Source organism: Aphidius gifuensis, linkage group LG2 (assembly GCF_014905175.1).
Source record: "Aphidius gifuensis isolate YNYX2018 linkage group LG2, ASM1490517v1, whole genome shotgun sequence".
NCBI classification, from domain to species: Eukaryota; Metazoa; Arthropoda; class Insecta; order Hymenoptera; family Braconidae; genus Aphidius; species Aphidius gifuensis.
In genome coordinates, this window is record NC_057789.1 from 29009078 (window position 1) to 29030376 (window position 21299).

The 21299-nt window shown below is 22.8% G+C and overlaps 3 protein-coding genes across 3 annotated transcripts; 2 read left to right on the top strand and 1 right to left on the bottom strand.

The window, feature by feature from the left end:
* The first annotated feature begins 193 nt into the window (after positions 1 to 193).
* On the top strand, positions 194 to 4835 carry LOC122850081 (tetratricopeptide repeat protein 21B-like). Its single transcript, XM_044149090.1, has 2 exons — positions 194 to 3467; positions 3531 to 4835. The coding sequence occupies exons 1-2, from the start codon at positions 500 to 502 to the stop codon at positions 4475 to 4477; spliced, it is 3915 nt and encodes a 1304-aa protein (XP_044005025.1). The 5' UTR covers positions 194 to 499; the 3' UTR covers positions 4478 to 4835.
* LOC122850225 (proton-associated sugar transporter A) lies at positions 4473 to 7747 on the bottom strand. Its single transcript, XM_044149307.1, has 9 exons — positions 7141 to 7747; positions 6811 to 7073; positions 6493 to 6741; positions 6167 to 6432; positions 6023 to 6103; positions 5666 to 5950; positions 5465 to 5595; positions 5220 to 5394; positions 4473 to 5129 (listed from the first exon to the last, which is right to left on the bottom strand). Exons 1-9 carry the CDS (start codon positions 7338 to 7340, stop codon positions 4899 to 4901), a joined length of 1881 nt encoding a protein of 626 aa, XP_044005242.1. The 5' UTR covers positions 7341 to 7747; the 3' UTR covers positions 4473 to 4898.
* A 6910-nt stretch (positions 7748 to 14657) lies between these two features.
* Positions 14658 to 19395, top strand: LOC122850122 (synaptic vesicle glycoprotein 2B-like). Its single transcript, XM_044149152.1, has 11 exons — positions 14658 to 15104; positions 15352 to 15408; positions 16450 to 16611; positions 17464 to 17626; positions 17719 to 17840; positions 17913 to 18151; positions 18228 to 18454; positions 18531 to 18748; positions 18838 to 18997; positions 19086 to 19213; positions 19302 to 19395. The coding sequence occupies exons 1-11, from the start codon at positions 15101 to 15103 to the stop codon at positions 19355 to 19357; spliced, it is 1536 nt and encodes a 511-aa protein (XP_044005087.1). The 5' UTR covers positions 14658 to 15100; the 3' UTR covers positions 19358 to 19395.
* Positions 19396 to 21299: the final 1904 nt, after the last annotated feature.

Sequence of the window (21299 nt, forward strand, 5' to 3'; positions counted from 1 at the left end):
AAAAAAATAATAAACTTTTATGTTTGGTGTATTATCAAATTTGTTAATAAAAAAATTAAACTTAATAAATAAAAAAATATTAATAAATTTATATCATCGTGTAAATCACAATGAAAATCGTCAATTATTTTACATAAAATTATCAAATAATGAACGTGCTGTATTGCTGTATAAAAAAAATAAAAACATACTAGATATGAAATCAATAAATGTACCAAAAAATCATCAAGGATATGGTCTAGCAAGATTACTAGCTGAAACAGCATTTACATATGCAATTATAAATAATTATTATTTAATATTAACATGCAAATACATGCAAAAAGTATATCTAGCAAATAAAATTGATGAACTTGAAGAATTAATTATTTCACCAGTTGATATACTTGAAGAACCAGGTAAATTTGATCCTGACAGTGTTGATGATTTACCAGATCCAGTAGACAGTTCTCCAGAAGCTAAAAATCCAGTTGAATAAATTAAATTAACAACAACAAAAATGGAGAAACTGGAAGAGACTGATTATCAAGCAATAATCATATGGTACTGTCAACAATATTATTACAACATGATGCATCAATATGCCAAAGAAGCACATGAAAAATACCAAGATTCAGACAATATTAACATACTATTAGCTGTTTCTTATATACTAACAAATCGTCCAGAAGATGCTCTTCAACAAGTATCAGGTTTTATTGATGCAGATGATAAAAAATTATCAGCATTAATTATTCAATCATTTGCATATCGTTTAAATATCAACAAAGATAAACAGCTGATAATTCAAATTGATAATAAAATACATGATGAACGTAGAAAATTAAATTTTTCATCATTATCAAAAGCTGGATTGATATATTATTTATTTAAAAAATATGAAAAAGCCAAAGAATATACTGACAAAGCTTACAAAATAAATTCAAATGATTTTGATGTTTTAATTAATTCAACACTCATTGATTTACAATTATACAATGGTAAAAATAATTATTTATCAAAGCTAATGAATGATTATCCAAGAAAATTAATTGTACTATTATTAACATCAAAATTTCATGAGATAAATAATACAAATGAACAATCAATATTAATTTTAAATGCACTTATTGTTAGATATGAAAAATTAACAATACCATTTATTGAAAAATTGGTTAATTATTTATCATTGAAAAATTGGGAACAAGTATTAGAAATATCAAATAGAATATTATCAATTGATCCAAATAATATTGATGCATTAAAAGCTGAAATAATTGTTAAACTATGTAAAGATAATGATTTAATAACAGCCGGTAAAAGTATTCATATTTTATTTAAAAATTTACAACGTTATGAAAATAAAAATATCGAAATATTTATTATAAATATAAAATTATTAATGAGTTTAATAACGAGTAAAGATAATAATTGTTTACTTGAATTATCAAAAGTATGTGAAAAAATAATTCAAAATGATACAAATGTAAGTGAGCCAATGATTCAACTTGGTAATATATTTTTATTGTTGAAAAATTATAAAGAAGCTGAGCATTGGTATAAAAATGCAATTAAAATTGATAATAGATCATTTGAAGGAATGATGGGTCTAGCTTATTGTCAACTTATGGAAAAAACACCAGGTTCTTCTGACATTGCTAAACAACAATTGGATTTTTTAATGGAACTACAATCATCAACAAATAATATTCATCCAAAATTATACTATATGTCTGCTAAAATTCATAAAAATAATTCGAAACAATCAATTGAAAATCTTGATATGGCAATTAAATTGATATTAAATAATATTGATAGTTATTCATATGGTTATAGATATTTGTATGAACTTAATCCATCTTTTTCGTTGGACATTGCTGAAGAATATTTGCTGCATTTACCAAAAATAACTGTGTCAAATAATGACAGTACAATTGACAAGCCAATATTGATAATTTTAGAAAAAATAACAGATGCTTGTTGTGGTTGTATCAATGGACTATTATTATTTGCAAAAGTTAAGTTGTATTATTGTGATTATGATGGTGCAATGGCTATATTAAAAAAGCTGTTGGATAATGTTGATTCGACAAATGCAACAGCTCATTTGTTGATGGCACAAATATTTATAAATCAAGGAAATTATCAATCAGCATCACAGAGTTTAGAAGTTGGTCTTAGTTATAATTTTAAAGTACGTGATGATCCATTGTATCATTTATTAACTGGTATTATTGAAAAACAAAATAACAATATTGAATTATCAATTGATAGTTTAAAAACAGGAATGTCATTGATGAATAACACGTCATCATCGTCGTCATTTTCATTGGCTGATCAAGCAACAATATATCTTGAGTTGATAAAAATATATTCTGATATTAAAAAATTTGATGAAGCTAATGCATTGATGAATGAAGCAATACAAATATTTTCATCAACAATTGAAGAGAGTAGAATTAAAATTGGTCGTGCTGAATTGTCATTAGACATGGATGACATTGATAGATCAATAAAATATTTATCTGATATTAAACCAAATGAACCGTACTATCTTGAAGGACATAAAAAATTAGCTGAAATACATTTAAATTATCGTAAAGATCGTTATGAATTTTCAAAATGTTATCGTGAACTTGTTGAGCATTGTCCATGTTCAAAAACTTATAGCATGCTTGGTGATGCATATATGGCAATACAAGAACCAGATCGTGCTATTGAATCATATGAATTGTCATTAAAAAATAATCCAAATGATAAAATTTTAGCAAGTAAAATGGGTAATGCATTAATTAAAACTCATCAATATACAAGAGCTGTTGATTATTACACTGATATTGTACGTCAAAAAAATTGTAATGATTTAAAAATTGATATGGCTGAATTATTTATGAAAATGAAACAATATGATAAAGCTGAAAAAATATTAATACAAGAATTACAAGATGGACGTTTATCATCTGATTTAAATAATCTTGAATTACGAGGTAAACAATTATTACTATTAGCTAAAATACGTGAAAAATCTGAACGTATTGATGATTCATTAAAAACATTAAAAGAAGCTAAAGAAAATCAAATACGTTGTATACAAAGAGCATCAATAAGCTCAGATGTTATTGTTAAAAAAAATATATTAGCTGAAATATGTTTAACAATGGCTGATTATTCAACGACAATTAGAGATTTTAATCAAGCAATTGAACATTATAAAGATGTATTACAATATCGTAATAATGATATAAATGCATTGCTTAATTTATCAAAATTATATATGCAAATTAATGATCTTGATAAATGTCAACAGTATTGTACAGCATTATTAAATGCTGATCCAAATAATGAGTTAGCATCTGTTATGATGGCTGATTTGGCATTTAGAAAAGTTGATTTTGAAACAGCTGCATTTCATTTTAGACAATTGCTAATGAGACGACCAACATATTGGACAGCATTGGCAAGACTAATTGAAGTATCAAGAAGAACTGGTAAATATATATTTTAGATATTGTTGGTTTTTTAAATTTTAATTTTCTTAATTTTAATTACAGGTAATATTGAAGATTTAAATGAATGGTTGTTACGTGCTGAAAATGCAACAGAAAATTCAAATAATGATGCTGGTTTTTATTATTGTTCTGGTTTACTTGATTGGCGTTGTGGTAAATTAAATTCAGCTTTACGTAAATTTAATGCAGCAAGAAGAGATCAAGAATGGGGACAACAGGCAATATATAATATGATTGAAATATGTTTGGATCCAGATGATGAATCATCATTGTCAAATGAAGCATTTAATGAAGAAGATGCTGAATATCAAGATTCACGAACAATGGCATTAAAAACAGCACAAAGATTATTACAAGAATTAAATCCAAAAGGTAATCCACATGAAATGTTGACACATAGACTATTGGGTAATTTTTTTTTATTAACAACTAAAATTAAAACAAATATTGAAAGAGCATTGGCTGATTGTACAATACTTGCTAGTCAAGATACATTGAAGGATCATGTTGGACCAGCACTTGGTCTTGCAACTGCTCATATATTATTGAAACAAGTACCAAGAGCAAGAACACATTTAAAACGTGTTGCTAAAAATTTATGGACATTTGAAGATGCTGAGTATCTTGAAAGATGTTGGCTTATGCTTGCTAATATTTATGTACAATCAAATAAATATGACATTGCTAATGAATTGTTGAAAAAAATATTACAACACAATGCAACGTGTATTAGAGCACATGAACTTGCTGGTTATATTTCTGAAAAAGAACAAAATTATAGAGATGCTGCTATTTGCTATTCACAAGCATGGAAATTTGGTGGTAAATTAAAATTACAAATTGGCTATAAATTAGCATATTGTTTTTTTAAATGTAAAAAATATGCTGATGCAATACAAGCATGTAATGAAGTCCTATTACAAAGTCCAGATTATCCAAAAATACGTAAAGATATACTTGAAAAATCAATTAATAATATTCGTACTTGATTATTAATTTTATTTTTTGTTAAAAAAAAATTATTATAATCCGTCCAAAATTAATATTTTAAATAATTTAAAAATAAAACACAAGTAAAAATTAATAAAATAATTTTTCCATTTAAATTATTGAGTTTTAAAAAAATCATAATAATAATTAACAATTATTGATGGTTTTAATTATTTGATTATATTTAAATTAATGTTTTTTTTTTTCATCATTATTTTTATATTTACAGACACAGATAAATTCTTTATATTTATTTTTGCTCAGAATTTAATTATTCTTTTTTTTTGTGCTTGTATTTCGAAATTTAATTTATATTTTTTTCTTACGAGTATTAAATTAATTTATAATACTGATTAATAAGGATTTAATTTTTTATATATTTATTTTAAATTGGAATAATATGTAGTTTTTTTAAATTTTTTATAAATCAAGATACATGACTTGAGTTGCTGCAATTGCACCACATGCAGCAAGAGTACTTGCAACACAAACAACAGCTGTTGTTGTACCAGATACACTGACAATTGTACCAAGACAACATGATAATAAAAATTGGGCAAGAAAAACCATTGACGATACAATTGCAACATCAGTACCAAGTCCTCGTACACTTCCACTTTGTATTGCTTCTCCATCCATTGTAACTTCAAACTAAAAATCACAAAATTATCATTAGTAATTTATCTTTTTAAAGATTTAAATCCAAGTAAACTTTTTGATATTTTAAATTGAATTTTTTACCGTTGAAGATGCATGATAATGTGCAATAAGTAAATAAGGCATTGTAAATAAAGTCGAATACATAACACCAGCTGTCCATGAAAAAACAATAACACCAATTGGATGCTTAGTCAATGCCATGAGCATCATTCCAGTGCTGTAAAACAACAATCCACAAACGTAAACCTTTTTAGCCCTGTAAATTAACAATAAAAAATTAATTTAATCCTCAATAATTATAAAAAAAATCATATTCAACTACTAACTTAAATCTTGCAATGAGTTTTTCGATAATCAATGAGTAACATGCACAAGAGAGTGAATACATTGACATTCCCCAGCATCCAAATCTAACACCAGATTCATAAAGCTCTCTCTCAACAGATCCCTCAGGTGCCTGTTAAAAAAAACCAATAATAAAATGCCTAAAAAAATAGTTGAACATCTTGACAATAAATTATAATTACCTTTGGATTACCACCATAAACAGCTTCACCAACAAAATCAGTAAAATACAATGAATAACAAACATGTGCCATCCAACAAAATAAATTTGTCAAACAAACCATTCTTACACTGTGTGGCATATAAATAATTGATAATAAATATTCCATTAATGTTGCTCTAGGATCTGGTTTATCCTTGTCATCAAAACCATAATTATCATATGATGTATCAATATTTATTTCTGGTATCATTGGAACAGATCCATGTCTCTTATTATCAGCCGAAAGTTGTTTTAAAATTAAATCCTAATTTACATTAAATAATATAAATGTATAATAAATATTAATTTAATTATTAATAAATTTTTAAATACTTGCATCATGTCTTTCATTTGGCAATGTTCCATATGATGCTGTTTCTTCATCAGTTATTTTTTCATATTCATTGTCTTTATCTTGCTGTAAAAAATGATTTTTTAATTTTACTATTAATTTATTTTTATTAATTTATTCAAGCTGTACCTTTTGTTGTTGTTGTTGTTGTTCAAGAGCAGCATTAAATTCATCTCGTTCTAATAAAAAAAGTGGTATTTCTTTGAAGCTTGTTATTGTGTAAGACACACAAATGATAAATATTATTGTTATCAATGTAAATGTTGCATGAACATGACCACCAAGTGCTTGTCCAAGTCTCGTCACATCCCAATTAATTCCACCAAGACCATAGCCCATAAAACCACCAAGACCAGCCATTATTGTGAATGTACTTAGTCCCTTTGCATGATCATCTTTAAAACAAATCATTATTTTATTTTATAAAATTTTATTTGGATAATAATTAAACTTACCTGGTACTGTTACATCTAATAAATATGCACGTGCTGGACTTTGACATGCATCAGCATCAAAATCCAATAAAACTGTTCCTAATATTGTAAAAAATATTCCCCAATTATGTGAAGATGATGGGGCTGTTGGTGTGTCATCAATAACTTTAGCTGTAACACGATGACCAAGATGAACAGTACGATTTGGTAGTGGTAATGGATCACCAAATTTATATCCAAGATCTTCACCATTTGGTACCAATAGTAGCCCTAATTATCAATGAATTAATTATACAATTTTAAAAATATTTTTATTTATTTAATAGAGATTAATTTTACCCAAAAATACACCAATTGATAGTAAAAGAATGAAGGGTCTTCTTCTGCCATATTTTGAACGACAACGATCACTAACTGATCCTAATATTGGAGTTAAAAAAAATCCAATAAGAGGACTCAATGCCCATACAAGTGTCATATGTTGATGATCAACACCAATTTTTAGTAATGTTGGTGAAACAAATGCTGTTTCAGCTGCATAAGAAAATTCAATTCCCATAACTGCTGCTGATACTCTTACTAATTCTTTTCTAGATTTTTGTCTATAGAAAAATATAAAAATAAATATTTTTAAATTTAATTTAACACATGGAAAAAATTATTTATTACCTGTAAACATGTGAATAATCATCAAGACTTCTTTCTAATTTTGGTGGACCACGTAAATGATTAAATATACCACTTATACCTTTGTCAGTTGGAATTCCATCCTTCCATTCTTTCCATCCTGACCATTTTTCTTGTATCTTGTCACGAAAACCATGAAATCTACCAGTTAAACCCTGGTACTCGTGTAATTTATCCACCATAATTAAAACCACTTGAAAATTATTTTTAAATAAATATTAAATTGAATTAAATTATTAATTTTTAAATTTAATTATTATTTTTTAACATAATTATTAAACTGTTTTTTATTTTGTAAATTATATAAACTTTTGTCGACCACAATTTAACGAAATTAAATAATTAAGTTTCGAAATTACACACAGTGCTTGTTGCATGTGAGACTAAATGAGTTAATGAACTTTTAAAAACCACAGTATAATTATAAAACACAAGTATAAATAAATATTTTAAATGTTTTTTAACAAGTTGTTTTTTAAATTTTTTTTTTTTTTTATAAATTTAATTATATCAAGTTTGATAGTGAATTCACGTTGCTTGTCGGACGTTCGTCGTCAAACTGATTGCACAACCCCTATTTCAACCCCCAGATGAGGCTAAAAAAAATAAAAAAAAAAATTAAATAAACTCGCTTGTGTCTCGTTTGACGCACTAGATTTCAATTTTCTCTTGATACATTTTATGCCTCAATAAAACTTCAATAACAATACAAAATAAAATGTAAAAAAAAAAAACAATAATAACAGATGTTGTTATAAAATAAATAATTTAAATTTTGATAAAAAATAAATTAAATAAATTGAATGTAGAAAAAAAAAAGCTCTATGGTAGTTTGTTTGTGGATGTTTTATTTGTAATTTTATAAAAGCAACAAGTAGAATCCTGTTGGGTGATATATTGAAAAATAAAAATAAAAAAAAATAAATTAGAAGAGAAGAATGATTGGAAAAAGGGGATGTTTGACGATGTGATGTCAAACATTTTCAATCGAGCTTTGTTTGATAAACACATATATGCTTTTTATAGATTTTTTATTTATTTTTTTATTCAATTCGAAACACTATTAACTGAGACACCAATATCATCAGTAAAAAATCATCAATGTATCAATGTCAATATGTTAAATAAAATATCTTTTGATAAATAAAAAATACTGGAATTAATTTTACTATTATAAACGTAAAATAAATTTAATAACTTTCTTTTTTTTTTATATAAAAGCTGGTATTATTGACAATATATTTTCGAGGTAATAGGAAGCCCTTGTAAGTAGGTCTTAAATTGACCATGGAGACGTGTGTCAATGTCAAAATTGCATCAGTTTTATCCCTGAAAAAAAATGTAATTATTATTTTTTTTTTTTTAATAAAATACATTTAAAATTTTAATTGAAAAATATACTTGATTGATGGAAAAAAATTTAGATAAATTGTTGAGGGTTAATAAATGATATATATTATCAGGTTTTTTAAAAAACTCAAGGCTGATAATCCTTATTGGATGAAATCGAGTCAAGTTACTCTCAATTTTCACCCTCATTCTCTCAATTTAAATTTCCAATATTTGATATATGTATTCATATCTTACATATGTATATTTATCCTATGTTCTATTTTACATTGAATATGGATTTAGAAACTATTATATAACTTTTTACTTGTAAGCTGTATTGTGTGTTTTTTTGAAAAAAAATTACAGTTATTATTTAAAAATATTAAATGTATTTATTTGTTAAATGACAAAAATTTATTAATCAATGAAATGTATTTTAAAAGAAAGACAAGCAAGAAAAGTCATTTCCTCGTGAAATTTATTTTTCATTGAGAGGAAGAAATCTCAATTGAGTTTACTGTTCAATTGGAAAACATTCGTTTTTATTCTAGTCAATTGACAATGACTTTTTTTTTCTTTTTGTTGGATAAAAAATAGACAATAAATAACATAAAAGTTATTTAATTTATTTATTCAAATGAATATATAAATTTTAATCATTGTAGAAAAAAAATATATTTCGATTAGGATATAACAATAAGCCAATATATAAAAAATAAATTACCAAGAAAAAAAAATATTAGATAGTATCTCAAGGTCAGACAAGGTAAAATAAAAAAAAAACCAAGATCAAGAACATGTTTTATTTATAGCTATATATCGATCAATTTCAGGAAGTTCCAAATGATGTTATCAATATATAATTTCATAATCTCAATAATATTTTTCTTAGAAATTATTTCACACAGCCAGAGGGTAAAATATCTTGTATAAAGATAAATCTGATTTCTCATTTTATTTTTTTCTCAACACATAATCCATATTATCTTTTTTTTTTTATTTTTTATATTTTTATTAAATTGATATTTTTATTTATTTTACTATTGTAATTATTTTTCATCTTGAATTTTTTACTTTTATACCCAATTACGTTGACATTTCTCATTAAAAAATAATGACTTGGAATTTTATTTTCTTCGATACATATTATTTTTTCTAAATCATCCACAACTAAATATTTTTACTGTGTAAAAAATTAATTAAACGTTAATAATTATTTAATAAAATTAAAAAATTATATATGAAAAATTATTAATTGTTGTTTAAATAAACTCAAGTCATTTTTATCAGTTGAAAAAAAAAAAATATATTTAATTCTTTAGCATCATCAAGAACGTCACAATATAAATATCTTGATGTTGTAAATTCCATAACTGTTTGAACAAGTTAAAGATTAAAAACTTTGACAAATAATCAAGGTGTTTATACTTTATTTACCCATCTTCAATTATTTATCATTATTTTTCGTAGTACAAGGAAATAATATTCTAATTCTCGTGTTTATTTTCTTTTACAGATAAATATTATTTTTAATAATTACATTATAATAATATAAATTAAAATGAATTAATTATATTAATTTTCATGTGTATGTTTCATATAATAATAAAATTTAATTGACAGTCATGTTATTTTATATAGGGTCGGGGTTATATTGTGATGCAATATTGTTTAGTGGTGTTCTATCAAGTTCATTAGCTGACAAGACTAAATTAAACAGTATCACTTTGATGATAAATTACAGCATAATAATAATTTGCTTTTGTCATTATGACAGAGTGAAAATTTATATACATATATCAGTATGAATACAAATAATTAAATTTAAAAAAAAAAGAAGAGAAGAAGGAGAGACACTTGCAGACCTTGTCAAGATTCAAGAGAAAATATCCATGGCCTTTAAATTTGATAATAAAATTTTTAAATGGTATTACGATATCAAGATATTTATGGTCCAGTTGAAGGATCATTTGATGAGTTGTTAAATTATGAAAGAAATAAAAGTAACAGACAACTCGAGGACAAGTTAAAAAAACACTGACACAGAAAAATTTATTCTCTTGATGGGTAAAGTATGGTAAATAATATTATGATTAAGACAAATATGCCAAGGTGAAGGTTGACTTTGATTAACAATTAATCATAAATAATATAAATATTAAAAAAAAAAAATTATTTTTTAAATAAATAATAATTATGATTAATTAAATTCTTTAAATTTATTAAAAATATATTTTTTTATATTGTGAAATTAATGAATCATAATTTGTGTAATAATATTTGTATTATTTATATTTATTTATTTTATTTTATTTATATATTTCATTGAATTTAAAAATAGATATATAACGTTACGGAGAATTTTTTTTATCAATTGTAATTATTTTATATATATTTGTATAATTCAGCCAGTGACCCTAACAGCGTGTTTCTATTGGAAAGAAAATATCTAATAGTAATAGGGCGATGGAAAATTATTCGTTTCGAATAGAAAAAAAAAAATAAATGACGAAAAAAATGTAAAAAAAAATTATAAACTTGAAAATAGTTGAATATTTTTATTATTTTGATTTAATTTTAAATAGTTTTTATTGTCAAACATAAAAAAAACCTTTAAAAAAATTTAAAAAAAAAATTAAAAAACAGAGAAATAAATAAAAGAAAATTGCATTGTTCGTCTCGTAAAAAATCTAATAAAAAAAAATAAATCAGGAAGTAATAAAAACAAAACTACAAAATACAAAAATATTAAATAAATAAAAAAAAAAAAAATTCAATTATAAATAATATGACTAAAACTATCAAATAAATTTCTTTAAATATTTTCAAACATTATTTACAAAAATAAACAATAATAAATACAACTATTATCAATTTAAATTTCAAATAATTTTTCTGCTTTTGTTAATTAAAAACACAAAAACTCTTGAATAAAAAAATTTAAAAAATTAAGATAACTACAAAGCAGATTTCATTGTCAGATAAAAAAAATTTATATAAAGAACAATCCAATAAATATAAAAACAATAATATTATTATAAAAATAAAAATAACGAAATTTGAATATTTATAAAATGATTAATTTATTTAATTAAAATTTCCAAATAAATACATAAATCATTTATTAAATTCGATTGTTGAACTTGCTGAAAATAAACATAGCTAAATTGCATGGGATTGGTTAGAATAAGCCAGGGGTGTGTTTGTTGATTGGCCAAAAAAAAATATGAAGTGCAAAGTCGGACAAAATTAGAATTTAGTGGCATTTCGACACTAATACTGTCTGACGTGTACTTTTAACAAGTTTAACTCTCGACTATTGGCAGTCCTTGGCCAGTGAGCTAATTAAATATTGTCTAAAAATTAATTATTCATTTGCACATACCAAAAAACAACAACAACAAAAATTTAAACAAAAAAATACACAAGATAATAAAAAATTTCTTATTAATTACTTTTTTTTATATTTTCATTTATTGATTTATCATTATTATTTTTTTTTTTTTGTTCACATTGTTTTTAAAATATATATTTTATAAATATTTATTTTAATGAGTAATATGATAATGTAAACATTTATTCAGCCACCAGTTTGAGTGCGTAATTATGAATATCGGTAAATCGTTTTTTTTTTTTTTTTTTATAAATACACTTTAAATTTAATTGAAAATTATTATTTAAAAAAAAAATTAATATATATTGTTTTGTGTTAAAATTGACAGTGAAAATGACAGTTGAAAAAAAAAAAGAAAATAACGAAAAATAAATAAAGAAAATGTGATTTTAAAATTGAGAAAAATTTTGTTTTTTTCATGGTGAATTTTTGGTGAAGTGTTGTTGGTGTTAGATAATTATGTGATTTTTTTTTTTTAATTTATTTGGATAATTGTTTAGTGATTAGACATTGTTGGCTAATTATTTTTTCTAATCATGATCTTGAATCATCAGGTATACTCATTGATAAATTTATTTTTAATTTAACTGTCTTGTGGCATTCACGTGTCAAGTTCAAGCTTGAAAGTGTCATCAACTTAGAAATATATTTAAAAACGAAAAAATTATTATTTATTATAAATAATAATTTACTTGTTAATATACTAAAGTAAGTTTATTAATTTATTTATTTAATATTTTAATCTCAAGTGAAAAAAGAAAAATTTAAAAAAAAAAAAAAATGATTTGTCATGTGAATAATCGATTTATTTGATATCAAAGATAATGCCAAAAAAAAAAATTGATAATTTAGATTAAATTTAAAAAGTATCTGGTTTCAACTGGTATATTTTTTTTTTTTTTAAATTTTTCACACAAAGATGCAGAATAATATTACTCAACGCTTGATTTGTTGGCTCATTAAACCGTCGCCCTTGTAAATTAAAATTAAGTAAAAAATAAAATACCTCAAACATGACACAATAAATAAAAAAAAAATTTTATATAAATAAATTTAATTGTTATTTAAATTATCAATTTTTAATATTTAACTTGTTTTTTATTATTTTTTTTCTCAACAATTTTAAATTATTTGTTAAAAAAAAATTTACAATTCATTTTCATTTATTAATTTAACCTTGATCTTTACCTAATATTGGACTTGAAAAAAAAAAAATATAAAAATCATTAATCATAAATATAAAAGTACAATCATTGTCATTTTATATAAATTTGTATTTTTTTTTTATTTGTTCTCTATAATATTGATAAGATTAATAATTTTTCAATTTCCTCAAGCTAATCTCAATCAGTCTATAAATTTACCTGTTATCTTTAATGATTCTATTAATAGCCTCAATATAAAGACCATGATGTCAGAATAATAATACAAAAATGACAAAAATATTTATTACTTTGTTTATTTTCGGCGTAATTTTTTTTTTTTCAATTTTTTTTTTGCAATAAAACGTTGATTATACAATGTGATTTGGGTCATGACTTTAATTGAATGCTACAAAATTCCTGGTACTCCAGAAATGTTGAAAAAAAAATTATAAATAATGTCAAAGTCCTTATGTTGTTATCAAATGATATAGAAATAAATATAAAAAATAATTAAGCTTAAGCTTTGTCATTGAAATAAATATAAATTAATAATTATGAACTCATTGATTGGACTGATGATAATTATTAACTAGACATTTGATTTTATTTATTTTATTACGAATTTTTTATTTTTAACAATTTAATATTGTTTATGTTTATTGTTATTTATCGTAATCAATATCAAGTACAAAATCATCATGAGTATATTGATCCTAGTCTTTTTTATTTTTAATTATTTTTTTATCTTTTAAAACGTCATAATGTGACGTTTAACATTCACAAATATAAAACGACATTTATTTACTCTTTAATATGTAAATAAAAACTATAATAAATTTTACAAATTGAGAGAAAAAAATTGTTCAAAATTTAACTTGTAGAATTTATTGAGCAAAAGTTAAGTTGATTATCAATTTTTTAAATTAATTTGTTGATTTAAAATGACACTTTGCATGTTGATAAATTAATTAACTAAAAAAGTTAATTAAATTATTGTAAATAATATCTATTTATTGTTAAAAATAAATATAAAAAACTATAATAAATATGACAAATTAAAAAAAAAAAACTTCAATTTTAGTATCAAAATTTAACCTCGGTAATTTATTGAAGAAAAAATAATATAATTATCATTTTTTAAATTAAAATAAGTCAAAAATAAAAATAAAAAACTATGATAAATATTACAATTTAAATTCCTATAATTTATTGAATAAAAAATAACAAAATTATTGATTTTTTAAATTAATTTGTCAATTTAAAATGTCACTTTGCATGTTGACAAATTAATAAAGAAAAAAAAAATTAATTAAATTAGAATAAAACAAATAAAAAATGATATTTTTTTACAGACAAAAACAAATATAAAAAACTAAAATAAATATTACAAATTAAATGAAAATAATTTCAATTTTTGTAATAAAATTTAGACTCTTAAAATTTATTGAATAAAAAAAAATATAATTATCAATTTTTTAAATTAATTTGTCAATTTAAAATGAGACTTTGCATGTTACTAAATAAATAAAATCAAAAAATAAATTAAATTTTTAAAAAACAAATAAAAAAAAAAAAGCAGTAGTTGCATTAATTAATTCATTATATTTGCGTGATTTTATTGTTCACAGTTATTATCACCAGGATCATCATTTTATTTGCAATTATCACGCGCGTGACATTTTACGTTGAAGAAATAAGAAAAAAAAAAAAAAATTTAAAAGAGATACAATAAAAGAAATTAAAGAAAAAAAAATTCATAATTGTTATTGGGTTTATTTGAATGAATATATATAAATTTGCACATATATTATTTTGTATTTATTGAGGGGGGAATTAAACAAAAAAAAAAAAAAAAAAAAATTCTGGGCTCGTGATAAAAAGCTTGACAATCAGATATCTGTATTTTCACCAATGAGCGATGAGTACAGTTGCCTGCTAAGACAAAACTGTGTAACACAAGCAACAATCAGCCACTGTTTTTTCACAATCACAAGAAACAACCCACGACAATATAAAATTATTTACAAAAAATTTATTAACACGGATCAATACGAATTAATTGGATATCGCCATGGGTAATTATAAATTATTTTCACAATTTTAAATTAATTAATTAGCCATTCAATCATTCAATTAATTATTTTACATTTTTTTTTTTTTAATTTTATTTATTTATTTATTTGCTCAATTTTTATTATTAATATTATTTTGCAATAAACATTGGAATTCATATATCTTTATTGATTTCAATCAAATGATAAATGTATTTTTTTTTTTTTAAATGTTTATGTATTTTTTAAAGAAATTTCAAAAATTTTCCAGGGCTCGACTTCCTGGCAGATGGAGGTGCAGACTTCGAACATGCAATAAGCGTAACAGGTGAGTAAATAAATATTAATAATAATAAAATAATATTAATTGAATTTAATCAACAATTAAGTGGAAAAAATTAATGAAAAAAAAAAAAAATTATATAGTGTGTGTACAGGTGTGATTAGAAGGTAGGTCAGTAAGGGAAATTTTTTTTTCGATATTAAAATTGACGAGTAAATAGTAATTTATATAGTGTAATGATATATATGATTTGTAGATTTATCGTCAAGATAATAATTTGTGTGTTTAACAACTAATAAATATGAATAATAATAAATGAAAATTAAATAAAAAATTAAATAGACGCCACTTGTTGTCGCGCCACTTGTCACGTGCTTTAAAAAACATGATATATGAAATTTTTTTTTCTTTTTTTTTTTGTACTTTTAAAAACACTTTTAATGTGCTATCAATCACAAATCTTTAAAGCCCCATATTTACACAATCGCTGTGTAAATATGTAACTCGGTGAGTTTATGATAATTGTCGGTTTTTAATGCGTACATTGCGAATAATAAAAAATAATATATTTCTTTTTTTTTTTTTTTTATCAAAAGAAGGAAAAAAACATTTTAAGAAATCAAATGGGATTTAATAATTTTTTATTTTAAATTTTATATACCGGAAAACAATTCAATTGAATACAATGACTTCAGAGAAATATAAATGGGATGTATATATATATTGTGACAATTATTAATTTATCTTATTGAAGATGAGTCAGTAGAAAAAATAATAAAAATTAAATTGAAAATATTTGAGAATAAATAAATAAGATAAGACATGAAAATAAATAATAATATTAACAAAAGAAATTATTATTATTTTCATATAGGTATATAAATTATATATAAAAAAGTTTTATTATTTTAAATGAGTACCTATATTTTAGAGAGAAGAAAAAAAAATTGATTTTAATAATATATGGATTGGAATTGTTGATTAAAATTCAATAATATTTTTTTATTAATTTATATTATCAGGATTGATCAGGATGATAAATTTATTTTTTATTAATTTTAATGTTTTATTGTTTTTAATATATAGGCTTTGGAAAATTTCATTACATGCTGCTTGCAATATGCGGTTTGATCTACATGGACACTGCAATTGGTGTGACGATAATATCATTTGTCCTTCCTGCAGCACAGTGTGATCTTCAAATGGATTCGACATCCAAGGGATGGCTTACAGCATCACCAATGCTTGGTAATTTTTTTTTTTTTACATTGTCTTATCCTGGTAAATAATTAGCCCAAAAGAAATTAAAATATCATGTAGCAGCAGGTGTATAAAAAACATTTGATATATTTGAAATGAAAATTAATCATTATAAAATTAATCCAAGCCAAGTAAAATATAAACATAATGATTTGATGACAATTTAAAATGTCAAAAAAATAATGATTAATAAATAAATGATGAATTTAATAATTTATTTGATTTTTTTTTTGTTTAAATTTACTTTAATCATATGATCTTGGATAAATTTAAAATTAATTAGCTTAAAAATAAATTCATTTGTCATTTTATTTTAGCTACTTGATGTTGATATTATTTTTAATTTTATTTTAATTTTATTTTACATTTTAAATATTCCATCAAATGTTTATTTATTTTCCTTATTAATATATATTATTTGCCTCAATTATTATTCTAATCTCATTCATTAATTTGTCATTTAATTTTTCATTTATTTTTTTGCTAATTTATATTTTTATTTGTTAATTTATTTCTCTTTCTTTTCTATATCATTAGTTTTTGATTATAGGAAAAAATCAATTTTATCAATCAAAAAAATTAATTATTATTTATCAATATTTTCTTCTTCAACAACTGCATTTTAAGATCGACCTAGAAAATAAAAAATTATTGATTAATAAAAATAAATAATAGCAATATAAAGAAGCCATGTTTAGTAACATATTTCAAGCTTCATTGGCTTCTCGAAATATTCTTGCCTGATAAAAATCCAAATGTCCAATAAAGCTTTATAAAATAATCTTCAAATTTAAATAATTTGTTTTTCATCAATTAATTAATTTATATTTCTATTTACAGGTATGGTAATTGGATCGTACATTTGGGGATGTCTAGCCGATACAAAAGGTAGAAAAATAGTATTAATTGCAACATTACTAATGGACGGTGTTGTTGGAATAATATCATCTTTTGTCGGTAACTTCTGGGCTTTCTTATTCTTCAGATTCCTCAATGGATTCGCGTGAGTAAAAATTAAAAAAAAAGAACCAGCTATTATTCACCAATTTAAATAAAAAATAAATAAATAAATAAATTTTTTTTCTTTGTTTACAGTGTCACTGGAGCAATGGGAATATGTTTTCCATATCTCGGTGAATTTCAACCAACAAAATATCGTGAAAAAATTCTCTGCTGGATGGAGATGTTCTGGACAGTTGGTGTTATTGTTTTACCCCGTAAGTTTTACTCCACAAAAATACACAATTTTAATTACAATAATCTCTTAAAAATACCAATTTTATTTACAGTAATTGCATGGTTAATTGTACCACTGGATTTCACCTACAAAACCGATTCATTTTATTTTAAATCATGGAATTTATTCGTTGCAATTTGTGCATTGCCATCATTGATGTTATCACTCTGGTTATTTGCATTTCCTGAAAGTCCAAAATTTCTTTTAGAATGTGGTGAAACTGAAAAAGCACTTGAAGTATTTAAATGGATTTATGCCAAAAATACTGGCAATGATCCATCAACATATCCAGTAAGTTAATTTATTTTTAAATCATCTAAATATATCAAGCTAAATATTAATCAAAAAAAAAAAATTAATTAACCAGGTTAAATCACTTCAAGAAAAATCAAATTCAAAAGACACAAATACAAGAGCATTAAAATTATTAAAACACAAAGATTTAAAAGTACTTTGTTCAGAAGTTTGGGATCTAACAAAACAGCTATGTAGACCACCGTATTTAAGAAACACTGTACTAGCATGTGCAATACAATTTGGACTTACCAGTAGTTATTACACACTCATGGTTTGGTTCCCAGAATTATTTACCAGGTAAAAATTAATTAAATAAAATAGCTAAACCAACAAAGAATTAACAAAAAATTTTAACTTATTTTTTATTTTAAAGATTCGAGGAGTTTGAAATTGATCATCCTGGTGAATCAACATCAGTTTGTATTGTATCTTCATTATCAGGAAATGGAACAATCATTGATCCATATGGTTGCAATACAATAATTGCACCAAGTGTTTATTTACACACTGTTTATATTGGTCTTGCTTGTATACCTGGTTCAATTATTATTCCAATATTCATTCATAAAGTTGGTGCCAAAGTTTTTCTTTGTAAGTCAATTTAATTGTTTTTTTTTTTTCTTATTTAAATTATCTGTTGATAATGTTGATAATCATTTTTTTTCTTATCAATTTTACAGTTGCATCACTTGTTATTTCTGGAGCAGTCACTGTAGGTTTTTATTATGTCGTTAGTTCCGATCAGAATCTCATTCTTTCATGTGTTTTTGAAGCTCTTACATCTTTGGGTATATCATTAGTTTACTGTGTTATTGTTGACATGTTTCCAACAAATCTCAGGTAAATTTTAATACTCGAAACTATTTTTTTTTGTTGATGATAATAGACTGGTTTTAATTGGGTTTATGTATTTTTTTTTTGCTAACAGAGTTATGGCTGCTGCATTGTCATTGACAATGGGAAGACTTGGTGCACTTGTTGGTAACTTATTATTTGGTTATCTTATTGATCTTGCATGTGTTGTACCAGTTGTTATATTTGCAGTATTTTTATTCAGTAAGTTAATAGTCAATATTTATTAAAAATATTTAAATAATTTTTTAAAATTTATTGTAATTAATTAAATGTTTTATTTTTTATCTAGTTTGTGGTATTTTATCAACTCAGTTACCAAAAACTGGAAAAGATACACTGGATTGAATACTTAGTTCTATATATTATTAATAAATTTTAATCTTGAAAAATTAAATTGAGAGATTAAAATGAAATACCAAAAATAAAAATCATGTAAATTACAGATCTTGCTCGTATTCGCTCAAAATGGTCTGAGTATTTTTATTATATACACGTACTTAATATTTACTTAATTATTAAATAGAAAAAGTTTATAAAATTATTATTTTATTGTTAAATAATTCATGGCAAGAAGAAACAACAACAAATTCTTGCTTTGAATTTAAAAAAAAAGTGAGTGTGATAGTCTAGAAAATAAGTATTTATTAATACATTTATGTTCTAGACTTAATTATTTATTAATTTAAAATTATATCTGTATTATCATCACATTCATTTATTGTTAAAATTATATAAAATATTTTATTAGTTGTCGCACAATTTAAGAGACAATAATATATAAATATTTGTTATTAAAAATTATTGAAAAAAAATATATTTATATATTGATTTTATTAATAAGCTGTTGTAATCTGTTATCTGTTATATCTTATAAGTATAAATAAATAAATTTTTTGAAATAAAAAAATTAATATATACATAATATTATTGTATTTATTTATTTATTTTTTTAAATTATTAAAAATTTTTGTTTCGCATAGTGGCTAAAAATATTCGATCGTTGAATAATTTTTTATAAAAAAATGGCCGGCCCAATATTAATGAAATTTTTTTGACAATTAATTGTTAATATTGAGAAATTGTAGAAAAAATTTCAAGAAGAAATAAGCATTATTTGTTGTAAAAAAAAATGTCAAAGTTACTTGGTTTTGAAAGGTGGCTGGTCGTGCGGGCTAGTCAGGCTAAAAATATTCGATCGTTGAATAATTTTTTATAAAAAAATAGCCGGTCCAATATTAATGAAATTTTTTTGACAATTAATTGTTAATTTCGAGAAATTGTAGAAAAAATTTCAGAAAGAAATAATTATTATTTGTTATAAAAAAAAAATGTCAAAGTAACTTGGTTTTGAAAGGTGGCTGGTCGTGTGAGCTAGTACGGCTAAAAATATTCGATCGTTGAATAATTTTTTATAAAAAAATAGCCGGTCCAATATTAATGAAATTTTTTTGACAATTAATTGTTAATATTGAAAAATTGTAGAAAAAATTTCAAGAAGAAATAAGCATTATTTAGCATGAAAAAAAAATGACAAAGTTATTTGATTTTGGAGAGTGATATATAGGTCACGTAATATTTAACTTTCAAATTTTGACCAGCATTTTAATAAAAAAAAATTAAAGTTACTTACACTTTAGAATCTACTTAAAAAAATATAAAATATTATGACATCAGTGACATCATCTGCGGGCTTTTTATCGAAATATTAATTATTTTAAATTTATTTATTGGTCAAATTTAAACAATTTATTCTATGTAATTACTTCACTAAACAATCAAGCTAAATTTATTTATAACTTCACATAAAATTTTATAATGATTATCAATTAGAAATCCATTAAAAAAATTATGATTTTTTTTCAACCACGGTGCATAAAAATTGAAAAATAAAAATGTAATTTTTAAATAGAAAAAAGTGTGAATAAAGATGAAAAAAAATTAGAATTAAAGCGAAAAAAAAATTAGAAACAAAGCGAAAAAAATTAGAATAAAATTTTATTGTTTTAATCAAGCCTTAATTAATGTTCACTTCAAGTATCACTTAAAAAATTTTTGATAATTCCAAAAGTTTTTATACAAATGACCCAATTTTTTTTTTTTTTTAAATTGAAACCATTTAACACGTGAGTCACAAAATTTATCATTAATTTTAATAAAAATAAATTAAATATTTAAACAAAAAAAAAATTAATAATACACATGAAGATCTTTAAATTTTCGTTGAATTATAATTTATGTTAACACGAGTCAAATACCTTGAAAAAAAAAAATAAAAAATAAGCAAAGA

Coding starts and splice junctions, on each gene's coding strand:
- LOC122850081 (XM_044149090.1), top strand. CDS start 500: ATGGAGAAACTGGAAGAGACTGATTATCAAGCAATAATCATATGGTAC. Junction 3,468..3,530: donor TGAAGTATCAAGAAGAACTG/GTAAATATATAT, acceptor TTTTAATTACAG/GTAATATTGAAGATTTAAAT.
- LOC122850225 (XM_044149307.1), bottom strand. CDS start 7,340: ATGGTGGATAAATTACACGAGTACCAGGGTTTAACTGGTAGATTTCAT. Junction 6,742..6,810: donor ATCAATTGGTGTATTTTTGG/GTAAAATTAATC, acceptor ATTGATAATTAG/GGCTACTATTGGTACCAAAT. Junction 5,395..5,464: donor AAACTCATTGCAAGATTTAA/GTTAGTAGTTGA, acceptor GTTAATTTACAG/GGCTAAAAAGGTTTACGTTT.
- LOC122850122 (XM_044149152.1), top strand. Junction 16,612..17,463: donor TACAGCATCACCAATGCTTG/GTAATTTTTTTT, acceptor TTCTATTTACAG/GTATGGTAATTGGATCGTAC. Junction 18,749..18,837: donor TGGTGCCAAAGTTTTTCTTT/GTAAGTCAATTT, acceptor TCAATTTTACAG/TTGCATCACTTGTTATTTCT.